This window comes from Scophthalmus maximus, chromosome 16 (genome assembly GCF_022379125.1).
Source record: "Scophthalmus maximus strain ysfricsl-2021 chromosome 16, ASM2237912v1, whole genome shotgun sequence".
In the NCBI taxonomy this organism is placed as follows: Eukaryota; Metazoa; Chordata; class Actinopteri; order Pleuronectiformes; family Scophthalmidae; genus Scophthalmus; species Scophthalmus maximus.
Genome location: NC_061530.1, coordinates 16,516,912 through 16,529,006, shown reverse-complemented (window position 1 = coordinate 16,529,006; position 12,095 = coordinate 16,516,912). Strand labels below are relative to the sequence as shown.

Genomic DNA, 12,095 nt, shown 5'->3' with positions numbered 1-12,095 from the left:
GTCTCCTGCACCCCCCCCCCCCCCCCACTGCACCAAACGCTGTCCCCATGACCTCTCACTTGCACTATGAATAGTCAGCTGCGACTGTAAACCGGTGCTGCGTGGCAGGTCTCCAGTTAAAACAGATGTCTTCTGCATACCGAGGTGGAAGAAGTACACGACATGTTCGGTGTTCTGAGAATGGAGGATTACATAAACGGCTCCTAATTAATGTCACTACTGGTACGTGCGGTTTCATCGGTGCGCTTTTGTTCCATAGCCCTTTTTTGTGTGTTCAAAAATCGGAATCTGGCAAAAATAAATAGTCAGTATAAGGCTGTAAAATTCCCCTCAACTAACTAAAGTGGAGAAAAAAAGCCTCATTAAATGGAAGTGCTCAAGTAAAGTGGCATCACAGTGTTCTATACTCGCTGGGAGTAAATGTACTCAGTTGCACTCCACCACTGTCTGTGGTTTTGTCTGAAGGTTCGTCGGTGGAGGTGGAACAGGTGAGGTCACCCGCGACAGGAAACGCCATCTTCTGTTCGCCTCGTGTCCGGGAGGCGGCGCCATCGAGCCGAGCACACGCCACCCCTGATAAAACCGCTACGTCACACACACGCGCACGCGCATGCGCGCACACACACACACACACACACACACACACACACACTAAAAGCGCAGAGCTCGGAGGATGGCACGGTATCGCGAGAGCGGCGTGCCAAGACCGGAGCGCTGGATGGCGCTGGTGGGGGCTGGATGCGCCCACGACTCGCCCTCCCTCCCTCTCCCTCCCTCTCCGTCCCTCTCTCCAGTCAGAGTCACACGGTGGGACACGCGATCGGACGGAGACTGGCGGCGACAGCACCCGGGGTGAGTAGAAGCCGGCGACACCACGGTTGTAGAAGAAGGGGGCACCGGTCGGGGTGGGGGACGCGCGGCGTGTGCGTGTGTGGAGTGGGAGGGAGGGAGGGTATATACGCGCGCGCGTGTGTGTGTGTGTGTCTGTGTGTGTGTGTGTGTGGGGGGGGGGGGGGCTCATGGGGTGGAGTGGGTGTGGGGGCTTATGGTCAACGTGTCGGCCAGATGTGGTCCTCCCCAGATGTGTTCGCGCGACTCTCTCTCTCTCTCTCTCTCTCTCTCTCTCTCTGAGGATGACATCTTCTCCATCATCATCATCACCACCACCACCACCATCATCTCCATCATGACTCTCATCAGCAGCACGGAGCGGCTCTCCCCTCGCGCTGCTCCGCCTCTTGTCTGTCATATTATTTGAGTCAGGTGCTCTCGAGTCGCGGTACTTCGCACAGTCCATCTCGCGGTTACAGGTGTTGTTACTCTTCGTCTTGCTGCTGTCCACGCTGCTGCACGGCCGCAGGTACATGCCGCCGGTGCGCGCCTGGCCCCCCCTTGTCCTGTGCGCTGCGCGTTTCCTCGCCCTCGCGGACTCTGGTGCTCAGTTGTGTCGACTTGTTGATGGATGTGGCCGAGAGAGACCGCAGCCTTTTTTTTTTTCTTCTTTTTTTCTTTTCTCCTTCCCACTCCGCGGCGGATTCACGCCGGGGGCTGTCATCGCTCCCGGGGGGCCGCCATTGATTTAACCGTTGCGGTTTCAATCCGCGTGATTGATGACTTTGGCCCCTCGTCGGGCCCCGGACAGACAGAGACGGTGACGCGGCCCTCTGCTGCGCGCCTCACGCACGAGCACACACAGTGCTTCAAAATGTTGTTTTTTTTAAATTAAATTGAAAAGGAACATAGGATACTTCAGGAGCACACACATTTGTTTTTGCAACTTGTGGAGACATAGCACCGACTAACTTTAGCCTAGGTCTAACTTAAACCTATTAGAACAAGTCATACCCCTATAATAAAGGCCTAGAATGAAGTTTCATTTCTATCTGCCTGGAGGAACAGTTACACACACACACACACACACACACACACACACACACAGACACACACACACACACACACACACACACACACACACTCACACACACACACACCAAAGTGAGCTGTAATGTTGCCTTGACATTTAAGTTGGACTTTTTAAAGTTTTTTTGCTCTGGAAGGTATAGTGACTTCCTCCCTTTCTCGTTTTTTGTACTACGATATATATTCATTTAAAGAGGCAACAGACAACTTTTGTGCGCCCCCCCCCCCCCCCCTAGTGGTTCCAAGTGGTATTACTGTTTTTGGTCGCTGTCGTAAAGACGCTGCAGTGGCAAGACGCAGGTACTTTCCCCTCAGAGCTCCTGAGGAAGTTGCCATCACCACTTTGGCGGTAACGGAGGAGAGGGATGAAGTATGTACAATGCTTTGTTTCCTGGATCCCAGCGGTAAACCAGCTGCAGCGTAAGCATCGCGGTTAACTCAAGGCCGGCGGCCTGGCTACCGTCCAAAGCAGAAATCAACCGTAAAAATTCCAATTTGAAAAAATAACCTTGAGTTAAACGTCCAGCAGTATTAATAGAAGTAGGCTGGCGTGTGTCACTTACTGATCTAGTCGAAAGAAGACAAACTGCATGTCGTTTTCTGAAGCCTCTCAAGTGCCGGGGCTCTCTCCTTCTTCACCTGCTTTTTGTCCCTACGAAGTTGAGTTGTTTTTGCCAATTCGACTGTGCCGCCGTCTGCCATTTGCATCAGCGGGGATGAGATACTGGGAGAACTCTATTCTCCCACAGTTTTAACATCATAATGACAAGTTTAAGAGAAAAAGTTGTCTATATTTCTGCTCTAACATTACATGTGCAGCTGTTTCATCCTTTTTACGGCCCGTCACAACTGGAGCCTCCTCATGTTTCCTTGTCCCAGGCCGTGCAACCTCTTATCCTGCCTGAAGAGCATAGGGTCGTCGTGGAAGGAGAACCCTCATTACCTTTATCTACAAAACAGCTCGTCCGTAGCCTCGGTCCACACTGCCAGGAAAAGCCTGGCTTCCCTCGCCCCTCTCCTCGGGGGGGGGGGGGGGATTATTTAAATGCTCAAACCAGTCAGGATGGTTTCTGTGTTGTTGTGTTTTCGCTGTGGTGGACAATCATGCAACTTGACACGTGACCAAAAAACAGCCCCAGAGCTGAGGATGACGGACTTGACTTTGGCCTTGAATCTTTTTTTTCTCTTTTACTTATCAGTTCTCCGACTTTTCTCGGACTGTTTGCATTTGACGCACACTGCCACCAGAGAACCACCGGATCGTCCACGTCTTTGTCAGCGAGCGTGGCGCGATCTCAAGGTCCCGTCGACTTATTGCAATTTGCGAAACAAACAGCAATGTGGTGGTGGGACAATTTGGAGCGTATCTAATTCCCCTCAAATTCTCCACTTTAATTGGTTTAAATCCTCCGAGTATTTCTTTCCAGACGTGGTCAAGTGTGACCGAGCGCAGCTTGTGTCTCAGCCTCCCGGCGGGGATTCATCTATCGCTGACATTTCCCTTAAAGTGTCCTTGATCTGGTTGGCGCCGCACGTGCGGGATTATACCAGGGTTGAGGTATACGGAAGAGCAGATTAAGTCATCCCGGAGGATGAGGAAGGAGGAGAGGAAGAGAAAGGCACGCTCATTCCGTGTGTCTCCTTTGACCTTTACCATTCGCTGGAGAGCTCGGTCTCTCTTTTTCTTTCTTTGACTTGTGGCTGGTTATTCAATCTAATGTCCCACTTACTCCTCTTCTCTTCTTCTTCCCGTTCCCCTGTTTGCCCCCTTTTCCTTTCCTTTCCTTTCCTTTCCTCGTCTCCACTCTGACCTAAACTTTAAAAGAAACTCCCATTATTCCCGCCATGCATTGTGAATAAGGATGGTTATGCAATAGCCGAAATATTAAGCAAATATTCACCCCTCTCTATATTTTCCCACTAATAGGATTTGGTGTGTGCACGTGTGCCATGGTGATAATGGGTTGCATCTAGGCTATAGTGTGCACGTGTTTTGTGTCTTGGTGTGCGTGCATAAGATTACGCGTGTGTGTGTGTGTGTGTGTGTGTGTGTGTGTGTGTGTGTGTGTGTGTGTGTGTGTGTGTGTGTGTTTTCACATGTACACTTTAATGTTGGGGGAATGACTTTGACTCTTGCAAAAGAAGAAGAAGGTCTCAGTCTCGGTATTATGCTCACACATGCAGCCACGCGTGTGCCTACTGTATGTACGCACACACACACACACACAAGTTTTATATGTGTGTTATATAAAACTTCCCCCAGATTTGAGGGGGTATAAAGTGAAGCTCAGAGGGGAGGATGAACTCTGGGCTCTCCCTATTGTCGACTCGGGCTATTTGAAGTTACACATAACCCAGTTACAGGAAAGCCACAGTTTGTGTGTGTGTGTGTGTGTGTGTTTGTGTGTGTGTGTGTGAGCACATGCGTGTGAAGTGAAGTTTTTTGGAAAAACGGAAAGGAAAAGAGACACAGACGAGGGGGGGGGGGGGCAGTGGAGAGAGTGAATGAGAGTGGAAAATAGAGGTCAATGGAAGAAAGTGAGGGACAGGGGACAGAAATGAAGTGAATGGGCCGGAGAGGAAGGGACGACACAGCCAACTTTGGAGAATGCAGCGCGTGAGAGGAAAAGATCAAGACTTATTATCGAAACTCACTTCTCGTCTGTGTTTCTGCGCGAGTGGGAGAGACGGGCTATTGTCCTCTGGGGCCGTATCGTCTCTTTGTTCGGTGTCAGTGTCACCAAGCAACACTATCCGGAGCAGGGAGAGAGAGAGAGAGAGAGGAACTGTACATTCAAATTCCAAAACAGTGTCATCAACAGCATTTCATCTCCATCCGTCTTTGATTTCTGAAGTGCTTCCCCGTCAGCGCAATGTAAAAACAATAGGAGAAAAAAATGTAAATCAAAACATACCTCACATGTGACCTGTCGGTGAGGTCATATTCTAGAAGTTGGACATAGTGTAGATGGCCAAAAGTATGCGGACGGACCTTTCCACATTTGTCTGTGGACTGGACCCAGTTCCACATTAGGGAAATATAAAGCTACAAGGTTAAATAGTTTGATCAAAATGTCCAGTAGCTTCTCTGGATCATTCAATCGCATCACACAAACATCCTCTAGCAGATAGCGTTAGCCCAGTTTCAACAGAATCGAAGAAGTGCACATTTTGATTTAGTTCTTTTCTGAGAATCTTTTCAAGTTCTCAGTCTGGCAAGATTTTGCCAACCGCAGTTTGCCAGCATGGAAGTCCTAGTCCTGAGAAGTCCTCCGAATTGATTTCATTGACAATTTTGGCAACATCTTCCGTAGAACATTGTGTGATGCAACCACAAGCCACTGCGTCCACCTTGCTGTGAGATGGTTCCGTCAAAATACAGTGTAACTGCGCAGACAGCAGTTTACTTCGGACTGTGTGGCGACAGTTTGGGGAAAGACCCTTGTTCTGGACGTCTTAACACCCCTGTGCACAAAGTGAGGTTCGTCAAAAGGTTGGTTCTCCCAGTTTGTGTGACAGACGTGAACCTGCCCTGCACAGAGCCCGGACCTCAGCCTCATCCAACACCTTCCAGATGGTTGCAAGCCAAACTTTGTGACCCGGCATCAGTGGCTGACCTCACCAGAAAATATTTCTTCCAGAATATAGTGGAGTAAAAGTAAGCCGGAAATCAGAAGAGTGGAGGCATTTTTTTTTTGTGTGTGTGTGTGTAATGATTGGATGTCCACATACTTTAGGCCATGATCTCTCTGGTCCTCGCTCTTTTCATGTGAACTACACAATAGTTTCATCTTTTCAGGCCTCCAAAAAAAAAAACATCCGAGGGAGTATTATTCTTTGGTTTAGCTGTTTTACAACTAATAATCATATGCAACATGACATAGAAACTGTTTTGCGTTTCCAAAAGCCCAAAGCTGGGGACAAATATCGGTACCTCCGAATTTGCACTGTGACTTCTTGAATCACTTTAGGTCTTAAGAAATATCTGCAGTTGAAAAGGGTGTGAAAATCTGTCGCAAGACGTTATTTCCATCCAGCTTTTTCAGTTTGACACATCATGCTTTGCATACTTAGACGGAAACTCAGCTCACGCAAAAAATCCAATCCCAAAGAGAAAAATAAACGAGCCTCAAATTGACGCATTAATTCGTCGTCGAAAAACAGCAGCGTTCCCTGATGATCAGATTAGAAGACAGGAGTTGCGGAAGAAGGCCTGATCCGCGCGTCATACGTCGCGCCACTCCTCTCCAGTGTTGATCTGATGGAGCGGCAGATGGACGCGCAGGGATATTTTTCGCAGCATGTTTGCATGACTCGCAGCGAGGTGGATCAGAGAGGAGTCACCGGGATCAAGTAGGCATCGAGGCCGTCCTCCAGATTCTGTCGGCGGATAAACTCCTCGGAAGTTCTGCACGTCACTCGGAGGAGGCCCGGAAGAGTTGAGAAATGGAAGGAGTGAAAGAGAGAGGAGGGAGGGGGCAAGAGGAAAAGAAGGGGGGTCCATATTGGAGAGGCGGCGTGACAATTGATACGAGGAGGGGGGGGGGGGGGGGGGGGGATCTTAGAAAGCGAGGTAGCTGGGGAGCGCAACATCATTAGGTCTGGAGAGAGGAGGAGGGGAAGAAGTAATTGATGTAGGATTGGAAATGTCGTTACAAGCCACAGAAGAAGAAAGGTTGTCGTCAATATAGAAGCAGGAGTACTTGCAACGTATTTGCAACACCAGTAGTTGTAGTAAGTAGCAGTAGCAGTAGTCGCACACTAAAGCTGGGTTTTAAAAAGCCTCAAGAGACGAGGCGTTATAGTGACAAGTTTAATTTCAGGAACATGTTTATTTCTATTTTCGCGCACTGGAGGATAATCTTCACACTATGTTCTTCTCTCCCACCTCAAACATGTCGGAGCAAGATTTCAAAATAACGGGACATCACACACTTTTATATTAGATATTTTGTAAGATTATTGCCCCAGCGAACGCGCCGCCTCACGTCACAGGTGCAAACAAAGCGAATGCGATGGAGACTCGCCGAGTGCGACCACTTGCTCGGTCTATACAATAATGTATGGTTATAGTTGTTTTTTTTGCCACACTTCGTCAAAGCCTTTCCTCTGACTCGGCTGTCCACCGCACTGGCGCAGTAGCTCGTTTCGCAGTCGCCATTTCAATAGTCTATAACGTTGAGCAGCTGACAGTGTCGCCAGCAAGAGTAGGCTTGGTGTGTGAATCGGGTTTAAATCAGACCCTCTTTAGTCTTTAGCCTTAGTCTAACCTACGCTTTGTCCCAAGATAAAATATAACGCTCGTCACCTCCTCCATCCTGTCTGCTGAAGAAGTCAGGACCTCGCTTTCTGACAATTCCTTATGTCAAACTGGGATTGAGTTTCACAAGGTTAGATGGTGAAGCCACACACACACACACACGCACACACGACTGACACTTTGTGTCTGGCCGTGCCGCCGCAGTCCTCACCTCAACATCACACGTGGACATGTCTTCCCTGTGTTGGTCGGGGCTGCGACCACAGGTCCTGGTTTCCTTATGGCTGCTGGCGCAGGGTCAGGGAGTTTGACTGACTTGTGCCTTGACTCACTCTGGCTTCCAGGAACTCTCCACCATCAATACACATCATCGTCACTCGCCAGCCGTGTGTGTGTCTGTGCCCGTGTGCGTGTGGGGATGTGTGTGTGTGTGTGTGTGTCTGAGTGTGTGTGTGTGTCTGAGTGTGTGCTTTCTCAACCAGTGCAGCACAGTGTGTTTCTCTGTTAAATCACATGGTTCGGCTTTTCCCCCGCGTGCCTGCTGCTTGGCCTATTTCCATGGTAACTAGCCGAAGATGTGGGGACACGCACATACACACACTCACACACACACACACACACACACACACACACACACACATGAACGCACACATACAGACCACATAAACAGCGCTTGTGCGAGGGCTTGCCAGGGCAATCTCAGTTGTGTGTGGCTGAAGGGTGCAGTCGGAGAGGATGTGTGATCACACACTCCACACAGGCTCAGCGGGAGGCACACACACACACACACACACACACACACACACACACAGGGCATGCCAGCCAAATCTTTTTATAAATCCTCTGGCAATTTGAATTTGTTTGTGTATGGATGAAAATATTGTATGTGTATTTTTGTTTTTATAGATGGATAGAAAGATAGAAAAATACATAGAAAGATAGATAGATAAATAGATAGATGGAAGGATAGATAGATAGCTAGATAGATAGAAAGATAGATAGGCTGTATTACAAGTAGATGAACTGACATTGCAAAGTTGCTGTCTCACAGTTGTATAATATTTCCGTCCACATTTGCTCTGATGCATTTCGCTCGTCACGATGTCCCCTCTACCTCCATCCCACGGCCCTCGTCACCTGACCTCGCCACCCCAGACCCCCTGTGCCCATTGCCATGGCAACAGCCCACGCTGCTTGCCTGCTTGCCTGCTCGCCGCAGCATCCCTGCGCCCTTTGGCCTTTCGCCAGGGGGGTGCTATGGCGGCAACGCAACCTGACAACCAGGCGAGGGAGCTTTGCCAAAAGTGGGTAAGCTATAGGAGAAGGAAGGAAGGGAGGGAGGGAGGTGGAGGGGGGGCACTGCGGATTTGTTAGTTACTGCCCTATGGTGTTATGCAACTTCATGTACACACACCCACGCACCCATACTGGTGACAAAACACACACGGACTGCCTCATCTCTCTCTCTATCTCTCTCACACACACACACACACACACACACACACACACACACACACACGCACACACACACACACACACGCACGCACGCACACACACACACACACATACACACACACACACACACTGAAACTGTGCAAAGCGATGCTGAACCAGCATAAGCTCTAGATAAAGTCCCTAAGAACCGATTATAAAATGACACAACAGATTTCTGCAAGCGGTCCCTGTGTGTCGTATCACTGATACAACGTTTCCCAATGACCGTTGTGTTCACGTGATCATTTTCGTGATTCGTGATGCAAAAGTAATTGTAATTGCGCTGGGGTGCAGAGCTGCAAAGTTAGCCTACAAACTGCTATGATTTTGGCACAATAATTGACCCTTTTGCATTACATACAGACAATTATTGATTAATGCATATTAAAAGTCATCTACTGCAATTGTCAAGTGCAATACAAGGAATATTTAAAGTGTAATGCATCAAATAACCCAAATTTAGTTCAATTAAGTGTTAGCCAGCTATCACTATAGTGATTCCATCAGTTGAGGGCAAGCTGTAAACTTTTTAAATACTTTTACTGACGGAACTACTACTGAAGGAACTCTACACGGTGTATATATATATATATATATATATATATATATATATATATATATATATATATATATATATTTTAATTAGTGTTTAAATGCACAATATGTCATTTTTTTCGATCAAAACAATATCGAAAGACGAAGTTTGGTGACATTGGTTCCTCCCAAGCTGTTAAGGGGACACAGTACATATCGGTGAGGCTCTTAGGCGATAAGTTATGAATAGACCCAGAGATTACGTCTGGTAAAAACACTGGAGAAAAAAAAGGCTCGCTCCTTCTGAGGATCTTCCTAACAGCTTGGTCTTTGTGTCTTACAGGAGGAGAAACGCCGTGAAGGAGCGTCCACATGGGAACAACAGTGCTGCCCAGTCAACATCCATCTGACAGAATACTCCCGGGGATGCCTCGGACACACTCTCACGTCTTCAAACACAAACAGCTAAATCCAAGGATCTAGAGAAAAAAAAAGAAAAAGAAAAAAGCCAACCGCTGGCTCCGGCAAGTGGACAGATTTTAAAGTAGACGCACGGCTGAAGAGGGCGGGGGCGTATGGACGCCAAATCCCCGTTCAAGACACACCACAACTCCTTGATCCGCCGCCGCCTCCATCGACCTCCCCCCTCCATCCCCTCCTCCCCCGTGCCACTCTCCTTCTCCCTCGTTCCCTCTCATGGGCGTGACATAGAGGCCATCGCTTGGTCTGCTGCCCCGCCCCTTCCCCGCCCCACCGTGGCAACGGGGGCGTCCGGGTAGTGATGTCGTGGAAGAGGAACTATTTTGCGTCGGGCGGCGGAGCAGCGGCTGGGGTGCAGGGGCTGGTGACCCCGCGAACCATGACCTCTATTGCACCCAGCAAAGGCCTGAGCAACGAGCCGGGACAGAACAGCTGCTTCCTCAACAGCGCTCTGCAGGTCAGTCGGATAAACACTCGCACACAAGCTCAGGGCTGTCAGAAGGCACCAGTAAGGGGAAAAGTGTGACACTGGTCCAAAGACTCCAAATACTTCTGGACATTGTTGTTTTTTTTGCGAATGAACGATGTCATTTGGAAGCTTTGGGACAAGACCAGGCCTTAGCCAGAGAGATGCATGGAGTTGATGGTGGCGACAGCAGAAGACGTCACAGGAAGACGTCCAGCTGAAGTCTCTGGGTTTGACATTTCACCAAAACATTAAATATGATGACTTGATTAGATTTCACGTCATGTTGACTTATCCACTTACATTCTATTCCCCTAAAACTGGAGACATTTGGTAAAACAGAGATACAGTTCCCAGACTGATGATCTGATCTGGGAATAAACACCTCTATATATAAAAAAAAAGATCAAATTCAGCGTTTCTAATCTCATGGGCCTTGTTTTCCTTTCAAATCCAATGTGCCGGAGAACAGAGCCAATAGAAAGAAGAAAAAGAGAAAGAAAAAAAAAAAGCATCACTGCGATAAAATCTTTACTGCAGTTCAGTTTTCAGTTTCCTGTGTAATGTCCTCAGCATGTTTATGCATTAATGGCAAAAGCAACTACTTTCTAATAAGGAATACTTCATACGCTATGGTATATTCCACTCATGCTAACAGACAAACCCCCCCTCCCCTCCCAACACACACACACACACACACACACACACTGCAGTGTTTGAATGCGACATGGAGGAGATTAGCACCGTCTTAACGGCTGTTTGCGTGTTTCGGTGGGTTTTGGCACCGACGCCAGTCTGGCTTCAATGTGGACATCCAGTCTGTGTGATGAGATGCTTACACTGCACTGCCACTGCTGCATCTCCTCTCTCTCTGTGCACACACACACACACACACACACACACACACACACACATGCCTCTTGACTACTGGCTTGAAAAGAGAGAGAGAGAGAGAGAGAGAGAGAGAGAGAGAGAGAGAGAGAGAGAGAGAGAGAGAGGGGGAGAAAGAAAGGGAAGAGGGGAGAGAGGTCGGAGTAAGCCGAAGAGGGAGGAAGGTGATGGGGCAGAAGCTTAGGGAGAGTTGGAGAGAGCAGGGGCACAGATGAGAAGACGAAGAGTTGCTGAAGGAGGAGACGAGCAGACAGAGGGATGAGGAGTATACAGTATGAGAAGACTGAGGAGCGGACCGCGAGCGCTACCGCTGGGAGGAAGAGCGGGATCAGAGAGTCAAATGAGGTAAGAGGGAAAAATAAGGAGTGTTTTTGTATGTGGAAAGGAAGAGATCAGAGAGGACGAGAGGACGAGAGAGAGGGTGGGGACGGAGCGAAGGAGGGAGAGACATGAAAAGACACAGTGAAGGACGCAAAGTTTATTTGAGGGAATGTGTCTCAAAAAGGGAAAAGCAGCGGAGGAAAGTGGGCCACTTCAAGGACACACACACACACACACACACACACACGCACACACACGCATGTACGCACAAAGACGAGAGGACGTCTGACGGGAGACAGACGAGTGGAGATGAACCGAGACAATTTGTCCAGAGTATTTTGGCTGTTTCGCATTCATCTTTTTCTCTCAGTGTGCGTATGTTTGCGTTTGAGATGGACAGTCGCGGGTCAAAGTTCAAGTTCAGGACAAGGACTCCCCGAATGCTGAACGGCGGAAAAAGTTCTGCCCGAGCTCTCTGCGCGGCGCCATGACATCGCTCGTTTCGTAAAAGAAACAAAAGATGTGGAATTTTCACAAAAGAGACACAAAAAAATGTAAACGAGGATTAAAACACTTGACCCCGCGGAGGCCGGTCACAGGTAAATGTTTCAGTCTCTGCTTACAAAGAAAAAACCCTCATGATTAATTGATTTTCAGAACTGATCCTTTTAGCTGCGTCTGCTTGTTTACTGGGATGTTCGACGCTCCGCCACTCAGGTGCGCTGGGAG

At 48.6% G+C, this 12,095-nt stretch overlaps 1 protein-coding gene across 4 annotated transcripts in view; it reads left to right on the top strand.

Annotated features, from left to right (window-relative positions):
* Positions 1–700: 700 nt before the first annotated feature.
* The window catches only part of usp54b (ubiquitin specific peptidase 54b), a 43,213-nt gene continuing 31,818 nt past the window's right edge, over positions 701–12,095 (top strand). For 2 of the 4 annotated variants that reach the window (XR_004785741.2, XM_035613530.2), the window contains exons 1-2: positions 701–852; positions 9,552–10,145. Coding sequence is in view for 3 of the 4 variants with exons in the window: in XM_035613530.2 (XP_035469423.1) it covers positions 9,990–10,145 (156 nt within the window). In the remaining variant the exon portion in view is untranslated. Of the gene's footprint in view, positions 853–9,551; positions 10,146–10,170; positions 10,377–11,186; positions 11,391–12,095 lie in introns of those variants that run through there. The other 2 variants (XM_035613532.2, XM_035613531.2) reach the window with 2 other exon arrangements.